The sequence below is a fragment of the Priapulus caudatus genome, unplaced genomic scaffold (genome assembly GCF_000485595.1).
Source record: "Priapulus caudatus unplaced genomic scaffold, Priapulus_caudatus-5.0.1 Scaffold692, whole genome shotgun sequence".
Classification (NCBI taxonomy): Eukaryota; Metazoa; Priapulida; class Priapulimorpha; order Priapulimorphida; family Priapulidae; genus Priapulus; species Priapulus caudatus.
The window spans coordinates 75,145-87,608 of record NW_014577753.1 but is presented as its reverse complement, the minus strand read 5'-3'; the positions used below and the strand labels follow the sequence as shown (position 1 = coordinate 87,608).

Sequence of the window (12,464 nt, the reverse complement as noted above, 5' to 3'; positions counted from 1 at the left end):
TTTAAATATTATGCAATTAATAGCAATAATATGTTCAACACGGTGACTTTAACGCCACCTAGTGGTTAGCAATGCAAATGATTCAGAGTTAAAATTGCAATATTGTGGCCCAGAATCCTGCGACTTAATTAATTTATCCAACTCACAAATTAATTACCTGGTAATTTCACTCAGTGAAATCAATAGACTTAAGTCACACTGAAATATAGAATAAATATCAATAGCACATACTCGAATATACTCAAAAATCACTACAAATGTGATACCTCTAGTCTAGTGACCATATCAAATATATATACTGTGTGCAAACACAGGCGTACACCTTTAGAACATTATAGATAACGCTCTACTTCTTAGCTGGAGTGCAGGAAGTATAGATCACCAGATTCCATACACATACAACTGTTGGTTAAAGGATTACACTTTGCCAGGTTCAGCATGGTCGATTTATGCGGCATATCAGTTTTTGCCATTCAATATAGTTAACAAATAACTTGATACCCGGTTTAAAAAAAAGAGCATTTCTTATTACGGATGACCCTATTGCTTTTGGTGCCTCCTGAGGTGCTGGTATTTGTTGTGCAATCGAGGTTAAATTTTCCAACCTTCACACAAGTAGCTTGCGATGGAAGCGACATAATATTTATATGTAACTAACTGTTGAACTAATATGTTGTGAAATAAATAATTAATGCATGATTGAACTGAAACTTTAAGTGAAAGCTTAAAATGTTATAACCTGTTATCATTACATGGACTTAAATTTCTAGCATTTCACACAGTGAAATAATTCACCTCGAACACACAACTTACGTCGACACCGAGTGAGGAAGCATCCCAAAAGTGAAGTCAATAACAAACAGTGAAAACGTTCAACATAAAGTATTTAGTTATTTCTCAGTGTCACTGAACAGTAAACTATGGTATGCAGCATAGATAAAATGCAGTTTAACTGAAAACAATTCATAGTTCCTTCTCTCCTCAAGAGGGAAGGGGGCAGGAAGCTGAAAACAATGCTGGAAGCTTTATAGAGTCTTGACCTTTTCCAAGAGTCTGAAATCTTGCAACTATAACCAACAGCAGATAGTAGTACCATGTGGGTGCAAAGCTATAATACATTATCTTCTGCAGAGATGCAAACAGAAACCGCATTCCAATTCCAGCAAGACCAATGTTAGAGAAAGACAGCAAACATACCCACGGACATTGTTTTCGGACGTCATCACATGCAGCATAGCAACATTCAGCAATGTTGGCAAGCGTTAAAAAAATGTAAAAAAACGACACAGATACCTCAGGATTATGAGAGCGAATAAAATAAAAAACCGCCGCTACTGCGACGCGCCATTTCCTCGCGTCGCCCCCGTGTCGATGCCGCCAGCGCCCTCTTCTGTCTGTGCGCCCTCGCTACTCTCCGTGACCTCATTGGCAGCCGCCGGGTCGTTCTCCTTGTCCGAAGCTTCCTTCTTGAGTGTTTTCTCGAGCACGTACGCGTCTGCCGGTTCGATGCGCTTGTAGTAGTGTTCCTTCGTCTCCTTTATCTCAAAGGAGAACCTTTTGTAGAAGTCGATGGCCTGGTCATTGTTAACCTGCACATGCCTAGTGATGAAAAAGAGAAAGATACTATATACGATTTTTTTTAATGACAGACCAAACACTTCACTTGGTAACTCGGCACTGATATATATGGCCTTTCTTGTGTGATTTCAGCTAGTATTTTTTTTATAATTCCAACGAGATTAATTGGTAAAAAACGAGAATGTCTTAAACTTGTGACCATAATAATTATATAAATGATATACATACATAATTATATACACGATATAGGCAGAAAATTGGATCAGAGATGAAACAGTGAATGGCATTACAAATGAATGCATGTGGCACTAAAGTGTTAGCATTCTGGAGTTACCATAACAATAGGCATTGCCTTTTGAGAAAAGGAAAAACTAAAATACAAAGATCAACGACCATTGCAAAATTTAAAATCCATGAAAGAAAAGTGACGAATCATGTACAGATGACTAAAAACATTATTCATGCAAGCCCTTTTCTTCAAACTTACAAGAATATACTGTCTATATTTCCATCCTTGTCGCATATTTTAAAGACATGCTCCAACATCTTATTTCCTGTAGAAGAGAACAAAAGATGCATTTTGAACATGCCAGGAGTGTCCGATTCATGATAAAAAACAAACACCCACACACACGATCTGTCATAATAATTAAATATAAATAAATCGATAACATAAGCCGCGTTCACACGGAGCAATTGTCCAGGGTTGAAAACGATCTGAGACTGACCCGGATTCGACAAGGATTGATTTTGAAGCGAGCGTTCACACGACGTTTGATCGATCAGTTCTAGGACATGGCTCAAGTGGTAAGCGAATGTGGGTCATCGCATAACTGCGTGTTAACGTGGCTATAGCTACAAACCAGGCACCACAATAAACAACTTTACTAATATAATTTTTAACTAATAATCCTTGAGGCACCGTGGATGGGTGGGAAATTATTATTATTATTATTATTATTAAATCTTAATTGCATGTAATTAAAATACAATGTAAAAAACATATTCTGAATCAGCAAGTACATTCTCGCGTAGAAACAAAAACGAACACGAGCGTACCTATTCCTAATCTCCTATACGGCGCGAGACAGCCGAGTGTCATTATGTATAGCTTCCGCGTCTTCTCTGTAACATCCACCCGACAGCACACGGCACCGACGACGATGTCATTGTAAAACGCTGTGAAGACAAAAAGAAAACATGTGTAAACTAGAGGGCACTCACGGAGAGTGCATACCTCCGCCAGCGACATAGCTCGTAGCAGCCGCTCGTTGCTGCTGCTCGCTCACATGCACACGCTTGACTCGACGCGCTAATATCGATCGCGCCAACACACTAACACTGACTGGCCTGCTGCTGGCTACACGAACACACTAACACACGAACGCACAAGACCGATCACATAACCTCCCCTCCAACTCCGTTGGGCGGAGGTAATTACGCACGAATTCAGAACACTATCGGATCTAGAAAGGAACCAGCCTGCACGACATGTGATGACAACAAAGTAGCGGTGGATATATATGCAGGGCGCGAAATTAGCACCGGCATATGCTGGCAAATTATTTGGGTGATACTCCATTAGGAGTGTTCCCAACTTTAATGTTATTAATGTCATAATAACTAGGGCTGTAAGGATACACAAGCCTCTCGATTCGATCCGGTTCTCGATATTAGCCTCTCGATTCGATTCCTTCGATTCGATTCCCAAAATATTGAAATGTTATCTTATTTTTTATATTTTCATTATTTTGCAATAATAAATTATTAGAAATTGCCAATGAATACTAAACGGTGAATAGACTAGAGAGTCTAGAGAGTATATATCATAGAGATGTATACTATTTATACATCTCTATCATGGTATATATACACTGCACAGTCGCTGAGTAAAATTGGTGAGTAACACTCCACAGTATATAGCGTAGTGCCGCCATCTATTGGAGGAAAAAAGTGGTATCGAAATGGAATCGAAAATACGGGGAAAAATATCGAGAATCGGATCGAGGGAAGAGAATCGCGATACAATTCGATTTCGGTGGATCGTTACAGCACTAATTAATAACAGAACTGAACAAATCACATTGGGCTTATTTGAATAGATGCAGATCTTGCGCACTCATAAGAGAGATTCACGGTGGAATGTACTATTGCCTTACTTACATATGTCCTATATAGAGAATTCAAATATGAACATGTATTTAATACCGACCTAGCTTTGCCAGTTCTCCAGCCTCAAGAACATCTTTGTAGAACTTGTCGTTGTAGGAGACGGGAAAGACGACCTGGTTGAGCCGTTTCAGCTGCTTGATGTTATGCGGTGTCACGTCCCCGAGTTCTATACGGCCTCCCCTAGGACAGTAACTGCAATTAGGAAAAAGATTCACTTGGAAATATGCTTTGGAATTGCGCGTCAGTGTTTTTTTTTTATCAGGTTAGCGGTTTGGAAAAACTGAAGTTCCACTTTTGAGTTTTATTGTTTAGATTGATTGTGTTTACTGATAGAAATATGTGTGCAATTAGGATAAGCACACTATGAGGTGGAGGAAAACAGAAGTAGATGCAATGGAAATAGGAATAATGAAAAGAAGTAGTTCATAACACTGAAGTAGTGGAGTATGGACAACTACTGAGCAGATTTCTTGGTGCTGATAGGCCAACGAGTGAGCAATCAATCACGCAGTGATGCGCGCGATACAATCAAATCCTTCATAACCTCAAATCTAATCTAATCAAATTTAATGATTAAATTGCGTGGTTTAGTCAGTAGTTAAACAGACTGTAAGTGTAAAGTGCCACCTGACATCTTAGACTAATCACTTCATCTTGGTCATTTAGCTCGAGCCAATGTTGACTGTATCGCAACTAACAGTAACAGTAGTGTTAGTGGTGCTCATAGGGTCTATCTCCCCCAGGGACCCTGGGGGACCCTGGGGGACCTGGGGGACCAGGGACCCAGGGTACTATCGGAGGGTACCCTGGGCACGGTTCGATATGTCAGAACGTACCCTAGTAGTGGTAACTATCTGATAGTGATATGGTTAGGGTTAGGGTTAGGAAGTAGTCGTAGGCGATTCCCTAGACTCGTTAGTGGAGTAGGCGAGGTACGGTCCGGCCTATTAGATAGTACCAGGGTACGTTCCGATATATCGAACCGTACGCGTGATTTTTTTTCCTAGGTCAATCAAGAACATAGGGCTCTAGCGAGCGCTGCCATTAGTTGATACAAATCACGTGCCTCAAACTATATGGTTTTATGGTGCATTCACTGCATTGTGACACTAACCCTAACCCAAATCATATTTAAAAAAATATATAAAAAATATAATTTTTAATTGCTGTTATTAAAATGTTGTAAATAAATCATGTAAATATTTGCGTTAATTGGAAAAAAATGTTAAACAGATAAAGATAGAAAAATACAGAAAACAGGAAAATAATTAGAAAACGGATGGGATTCGATCCACCAACCTTTCATACTTGACGCTAGCGATGTACTCGCTAGCCTATTGAGTCATATTGGAATTAAGAATTTTGGATGTGCTATGTATATGACGACACTGTGCGACGAAACGTCATTGAGCGACGAAACAAGCTCAACCAATAGCAGCGCTCACTACAGCCCTATGTTCTTGATTGACCTAGGAAAAAAAATCACGCGAACCGTACTCAGGGTACCCTCCGATAGTACCCTGGGGGACATAGACCCTCTCAGCGTTAGTGTACTACTAGTACTACTAGTCTTCGGCAATGTGTCCGGTTTCCAACTCGGCACTGTAGTTGCCTACTGAGTACCGTACTTACTAGTACTACTAGTACTAATACTAATAGTATTAGTAATACTAATACTAATAGTAATACTAATAGTGGTCTAGCCAAATCGAAGTTCGCTGCAGAGTGTTAACGTTACGTTCAAATAGCGGAAAACGCCAATACTTTGCACATTCTACGATGTTATATACTAACCTAACCATCTCGCAGTTTTAAATCCTTCTAGTCGGTCATACACTATAGAAATATAAGAATGAAATAAGGTACAACACTGGTTAATAACTGAAACGATTTTATTTCGCGGCATGGACTGAAACCTCCAGGGTATGCAATGTCATGTAAAATTGATATGTAATTAGTTAAATTAACCAATATAATAAAAATTGCAAGAAATATTATTGTTGGAAAGATTTTACCTAAATATCAGACGCCGTTATTTAGTAGGCTTGTTGATCTAAGTAATTAATTGACAAAATTTGATTCGTCGTGTGCGCGATAAACGTTGGCAGTAGGTAAACATGGCGACTTCCAATCAAACTTTCGGTGATTTTAGTTTGTGGCAAAATGGACCTCAACCGGGAAATATATACAACTTTCCCGGACAGTCAACAAGTTCAGGAAATGACACTCGACAACGAACAGTGTATGCTAATTATCATTAATATCTGCATGTCTTAGAGAACGTATAATAGTTAATGGATTTTAGTGCAATCTCATGTCGCGTCTGTTCTGAATACTCGGCAATATTACTAGTAATACTCAGTAATAGTAATACTAATAGTAATACTTACTAATACTATTAGTATTACTAGTAATTACTGACTCGGCATAATATTGCCTGCGTTTTCCCGTCAGAATAAGTACGTACGTTTATAACGTGAGAGTATCCTCAATGTTTATATACCGGTACTTAACAAATGAGCAATACGCATAAACGCAAATATATAATAATATGTTTACTATATTATTAATTATATATATATTGTAAACAAATTATTACAATAAATACCCATCTATCATACATGTCTATCATACTCGTTATATTAATGCAAGCTCTATCGGTGTAGCGCCTTTGTTCCTGCTGCATGGCACTCCAGGATGCTCCCCCCTGTAGCGGGAACAAAGATGCTACACCGGTAGAGCTACATTATAGCTACAACCGCCCGAACACGAATCGTTCTGCCCTCGTTCCAGGCAGCCGATGACAACGGGAACGTCCGTGTTGGGCGTAAAGTTTGACGGCGGCGTGATGTTGGCGGCGGACATGCTCGGATCGTACGGGTCGACGGCGCGATTCCGCGGCATCTCGCGCGTCATGAAGGTCAACGCATCGACGGTGCTGACCGCGTCCGGCGACTATGCCGACTTTCAGTACCTGAAGTCGATCATGGAACAGAAGGTGTAAGTGCAGTCGATCATAGTATGGGGCACCCTTCTCTACACATATGCACGCACACGCACATACACACATGTGCATATTGACACGCGCACAGTCACACACCCTCGCACACACACCCTCGCACACCACTGTACGAGATATGGGTTTGCCTTGAGCCTACTCTTACGAGCTCTGGTACTCTATATCAGTATTATGGTTACTCTAACTGTAAATTTTACTCAATCATACCCGTCCCCTGAACCTATATCTAACCGTACCCTAGTCCAAAACCTATCATTAAAGTCTTGTGTTGTTTGCTAGGCAGGAACCTGTGATATGTGAATAGATGGGCTAATATTAGGTTGGGAGTTAGAGTTGTGTCGATAATGGATGTCGATGGTCTATATGCTGTGGTTCTAAAGTAGAATTTTACAAGTGTAAGTATAGTACTTTATTAGGAAGATCGTTTTCACTGTACATGTTTATCATGATTTCATGACTGATCCAGAATTGAGGAAAATTGCTTGGATGATGGATTCAAATACACACCCCAGTCAATCTTTTCCTGGATGACAAGAGTACTATATCAGAGGTATGTTCTCACACATATTGGTAGCTTATTCAAATATGGTGAACATAAAAGGCATTTTTTGGTAGAAAAACATGGAAAAACACACTTTAATCAGTACAGCAATCTTAGTATTTTGCTGTTTTTCCATCCAACCCTGCTATGATGGCACCCCTAATGTAGGAAAAGTCATAAACGTGCAGATATAAATAGATCTTGTGCACTTTGCTGGTTATTTTATGTGGAAAACCTCAAACTTTTACAAACAAATTTGTAATTGTGAATTTTCCTAAAAAAAATGAGGAGTTTTTGCTTAATTTCAACCTTATCCATCATATATCGAAGGGTTGATAACGTGAAAGGCACGAGATGCTGTCAGATATTCACTCTCATTAAATGATCTGCATCTGTTTCAGACGTTCTCACCAAGATCCATTGTGGAATACGTACATTGTTGGTGGTCTCAATGATAGCAAACCGTGAGTACAGTCCGTTGTTAACCACTCTATTTCAGTATAGCATACACGGATTTACCTTCCTGGGGGTCGTTGTCAGAAAAAACATCGAAAAGTTAATACTAATGTTAATGCTAAGATAACACTTACGACTAATGTTAATGTACGAGAGGAGCGTTGAAAGAAACACGTCGCAGCTATTAGAAAACTTACGATAACAGGAACTTCATCACAAGGCTGCTGATTGGATGAGAATCGATCACAAAATTCAAATTCATACACATTTATTGTACATCACAGTAATTTATGCATATTATGATGGCTAACCACATAAATAATATTTGATGAAAAAAGATGCGGTCATGAATTTATTCTGCACAACAAGACAAATTCTCACTGTAACACGAGACGCGAGAGTCGTGGCAAGTGTGGCAAACATTTAAAACAAGAGAACAAATGCCATACGCCATTTGTAAATGTATTGTTTTGTTTTATGATCGGTAGATAATTAATGATTTTGACGTGTTTTTCAAGAAAAACACATTTTATTCATTATTATAAAATATAATATCACTATAATTGTAATTCGTAGTGTAAGTGTGTTATTTTCAACTTAATATTAAAGTTATGAGAGGGTCTGGGCTCTCGTAATGTTAAGAGGATATTTTGGAGGATTTTTTATTCTCGAAACGTTGCGATGTTTCTGTCAACAGTTACGAGTGGAAGTTAATGTTAAGACTAATGTTAAGACTAATTTTGTTGCTGACAACGGGCCCCTGAGTTCCAGCAACCAATCCAAATGGATTTCTCCCTTCGTAAGCCGAAAAATCTGCTCAAAATCTAACAAATCTGTACAGATTTGAATAAGTTCATCGCAGAAGCAGCCTAAGTTTACTATAAGATGTATCTCTGTGTAGAAAGTGGTCTTGTACACATGAAAAGTATGGCACACTTTATGGTCATTTTCAAAAAATTGAAATGTGCATGTAGATAAAGATGCATGTACGTAAGAATAAATAGCTGTTTGAGATGGAAACCATAAACGTTCAGATACTTGTTCAGTCTTCATTATTATTTCCTACAGGGGGCAGCACCTTACAAGCGTACATGCAAACTGCCAAACTGCATGCAGTGCCCCTTCCCACACTCAGGATAATACCACTGCCACAATGCTAGCACTATTTTTACAGTGGGCGGAGCTCCGGGGAAATCCAGCAAATGGCAATCCAACGGCCGCGAAGTCGCCGTCGAACATAACATTAGAAATTTCTATGATTTGCATGTTTGTTGGTGGACAAATTTAGATGTTTTAAGCTGAATACGCAAAAATGTATCAAAGACAATGTTCGAGAATAAGGTATATTGGCAATCATCCCAAAAAAATTCATGCATAAATACCCCGTGAACCTTAGTTTCACGTAAACAGGCGTAATTGATTTGAAAGGAGTAAATGCGTGTCGCACTATTGCCGTCATCACTATTTTATGAACATTCTCATAAATAAATACATGTTGATTTTTAATATCTTTGCAGCTTTGTTATAAGTACACACCCTTCTACATAGGACAGACAGTAACGGGGTCGCTGCTAAAACTTATAGTAAAAAAGCCGTAAGAAATTCTTACGGAAATCAGCCTCCCTATGGGCCAGTGCGTTAGAATTGCAGCCACGCAGCGCCACGAGCGCCCATCGCCTCGTCGGAGTTTGCGCAACTGCCATGCAGCTGCCCCTTCCCCACCCACGCGCTGCCTGGCATATATGTTTCCATGCCATCGAAGTTCGCGTGACCTCCAGTGTACTCACGCACGAACCCGTTCGGCTATCTCCGAAGTAAACGATCTGACATGCATATCAGCCTAGCGCTGATGGCCTACGTCACGCCCAACATTAACCTGCCATGCCCAAAAAAAAAAAAAAAAAAAAAAAAACCTTAACCCTTCCCTTAACCCTAAACCCTAACCCTAACTCTCTAACCCTAACCCTAATTAAATTTAATTAACACTAATACTAACACTAACACTAACACAAATAGTTAAATGGATAAAGATAGAAAAATAGAAAATAAAAATAATAAACAGATGGGATTCGAACCACCACCTCAAGAAGAAAAGCTCCGGCGCCCGCCATACGCGCTGCGCTATTTTGGTTTCGCCAATAAATGTGCAATTATGGATGTGCCCTATATGCATACGATGGATGGGCGTGCGTGATTGGTCTATGGTGGTGACGTCACACTGGACGATACACTGACGTCACGCGAAACCTTCGATGCGCATGGAAACATATATCCACCTTCCCACACTCAGGATAATACACTTGCCACAATGCTAGCACTATTTTTAAAGGGCGCGCAGCTCCGGGGAAATCAGCAAATGGCAATCCAACGGCGCCCAAGTCGGCCGCTACCGAACAAAACATTAGAAATTTCTATGATTTGCATGTTTCGTTGTGTGGACAAATTTAGATGTTTTTAAGATTGGAATACGCCACAAAGTATCAAAGACAATGTTTAGAAATTAGGTATATTGCGCAATCATCCCAAAAATTCATGATAAATACATGAACTTAGTTTAGTAAACAGCGTAATGATTTGAAAGTAGTAAATGGGCGCCACTATTTCGCTATCACTATTTTATGAGAAATTTGATAAAATAATGGTTGGATTTTTAATATCTTTGCAGCTTTTATAAGTACACACCGTATTACATAGGACAGGAGTAACGGGGTCGCTGTAAAACTTATAGTAAAAAAGCGTAAGAAATTCTTACGGAAATCAGCTTGTGGCAGTGGTAGAATTGAGCCAGAGCGAGAGCGCCATCTGTCGTGGAGTTTGGCGTACATGTATACATGCCGTATGAACGTGTGTCGTTTGCGTTTTCTGTTCAACTTTGAAATTTACGATAATTATGACTGCATATTGAGTTACAGTTACTGTTTGACAGAGTAATATAGGGCACACTTTGAATATGGCAGCCTTTTTTGCCTGGTTAGCGAATTTGCACAAGTTTGGTTTTGGGTGGTCTTGGCAAACCTTTAATGTATATAGGAAGGGAAGTTCACCCCTTTGGATTTTAGTACAGGATTTGCTTGGAAATTTGAGCACTGTGCATATTAGTAATGTAGTGAAAATCAGTCAACTGACAAATAATTGAGTACATAACGTACATTGTTACCTAATTTGTGCAGTTTTCGTGTAAGTGCATGATATTTGTTAATTAGAAAGTACATGGTCATGTGATAATTGTATTAATTAATTAAAATTTATCAAAATTCCATTTTAGATTCCTGGGATACATCGACAAGCTTGGCACTGCTTACGAGGCAAATGCCATTGCATCAGGCTTTGGTCAATATATAGCGCTGGTAAGAACTTTGCTTTTTTCAAACTAGAATTTGAGATCAGGCTCTATATTTACACTGAGAATGTAGCAGTTTATAATAACCAGTAAGATTTGACCCATAATACTACATAGGACATATTATATTTTATTATTAATGCATGTATTTTCCAAACAGAACTGGTAAGAAGAGCAGTGTAATTCGAAATTTATTGAGATATTATCTCGAGTTAGCTATCTTACCCCGCACATAATTATCCGGTCTGCATCTTAGTGGAATAAAATATGTAGATACTTCTCATAATTGTCTGTTCACTTAGATGCCCCAGTGCAATTATATATACACTGCTCTTGAGTTGTGCCTGGAGAATGCTAATATATATAGGGTTTTGTTAGTGCTCATTACATGTAGGTTGTTATTGTAGTGCTTAATACATGTAGGTGTTATTGTAGTGCTAATACATGTAGGTGTATTGTATGCTAATACATGTAGGTGTTATTGTAGTGCTTGCTTTACATGTTTGCAGCCCAATACTAAGAGAGCTGAGCAGTGGAGCACAAAGCCTCTCCTCACCCAGCAAGAAGCCAGGGAAGCTATCGTGAAGTGCATGAGAATCCTTTTCTACAGAGATGCCCGATCTTTCAACAAGGTTTGTACGTGCCGTGCAGCACCAGCTGCTAGCACTATAGTTTGTGCATTACGAGGGACGTCATTGACATGTGTCCACTGACTCCACTTTTCCGGGACGGGCAGACATGCTACCGGAAATGTGAAAGTAACTAGATGCACTTTTCCGGCAGATGAGGTGGAAAAGAAAACGTTTATTATTACTTATTTAATTTTTATTCTGCTGTGACGGTGTCTAACCTTGGCAATATATATATATATATATATATATATATATATATATAGTTTATTTATATATAGATATATATGTGTATGTATTTTGTAAATTTAACTGTTACAGTTTGAGATAGTCACAGTGACGAAAGACGGTGTAGTCATAGAACCACCACAGTCTGCAGAGACCAACTGGAATGTCGCACATATTTCGTCAAGTGAGTTGATCCGTCATTATTTGTTGGCGTGTTGTGAACGTTTCTTTCTTCTGGGACTGGTGGAGTAGGGTTGGGGTATGATTTTTATAGTATACTAAGATGAAATGCTGGAATGCTAAAAATATTAAACATCAAATAAAATATTAAATAAAAAAAATTACTTTTAAATTATTAATATTAATAAAATTAAATATTAAAGAATATTAAACATCAAGAAGTTAGCCATTAAGGGTGTTTCCGTTTAGGGGAATCATATTTTTATATGATGCGAAAAATACCTGTTACTGTCAGCTGTAAAATTAAAGGAGTTCGTTAAT

At 38.8% G+C, this 12,464-nt stretch overlaps 2 protein-coding genes across 3 annotated transcripts in view; one reads left to right on the top strand and one right to left on the bottom strand.

Annotated features, from left to right (window-relative positions):
* Positions 1 to 339: 339 nt before the first annotated feature.
* LOC106812839 (N-alpha-acetyltransferase 50-like) lies at positions 340 to 5,667 on the bottom strand. 2 transcript variants are annotated; one of them, XM_014816820.1, is made up of 5 exons: positions 5,545 to 5,667; positions 3,791 to 3,942; positions 2,638 to 2,757; positions 2,066 to 2,132; positions 340 to 1,599 (listed from the first exon to the last, which is right to left on the bottom strand). In XM_014816820.1, the coding sequence occupies exons 1-5, from the start codon at positions 5,550 to 5,552 to the stop codon at positions 1,332 to 1,334; spliced, it is 615 nt and encodes a 204-aa protein (XP_014672306.1). In that variant the 5' UTR covers positions 5,553 to 5,667; the 3' UTR covers positions 340 to 1,331. The 2 variants fall into 2 exon arrangements, with proteins under 2 accessions (XP_014672306.1, XP_014672307.1); XM_014816821.1 differs by having other exon boundaries at positions 3,791 to 3,930.
* A 178-nt stretch (positions 5,668 to 5,845) lies between these two features.
* The window catches only part of LOC106812837 (proteasome subunit beta type-4-like), a 61,942-nt gene continuing 55,323 nt past the window's right edge, over positions 5,846 to 12,464 (top strand). Inside the window, exons 1-5 of the mRNA XM_014816818.1 lie at positions 5,846 to 5,992; positions 6,544 to 6,750; positions 7,236 to 7,319; positions 7,712 to 7,774; positions 11,032 to 11,113. Coding sequence (XP_014672304.1) covers positions 5,868 to 5,992; positions 6,544 to 6,750; positions 7,236 to 7,319; positions 7,712 to 7,774; positions 11,032 to 11,113 — 561 coding nt within the window. The 5' untranslated portion in view covers positions 5,846 to 5,867. The remainder of the gene's footprint in view (positions 5,993 to 6,543; positions 6,751 to 7,235; positions 7,320 to 7,711; positions 7,775 to 11,031; positions 11,114 to 12,464) is intronic.

Coding starts and splice junctions, on each gene's coding strand:
- LOC106812839 (XM_014816820.1), bottom strand. Junction 2,758..3,790: donor TGGAGAACTGGCAAAGCTAG/GTCGGTATTAAA, acceptor TTGTCTTCACAG/CGTTTTACAATGACATCGTC. Junction 2,133..2,637: donor GTATAGGAGATTAGGAATAG/GTACGCTCGTGT, acceptor TCTCTTCTACAG/GAAATAAGATGTTGGAGCAT.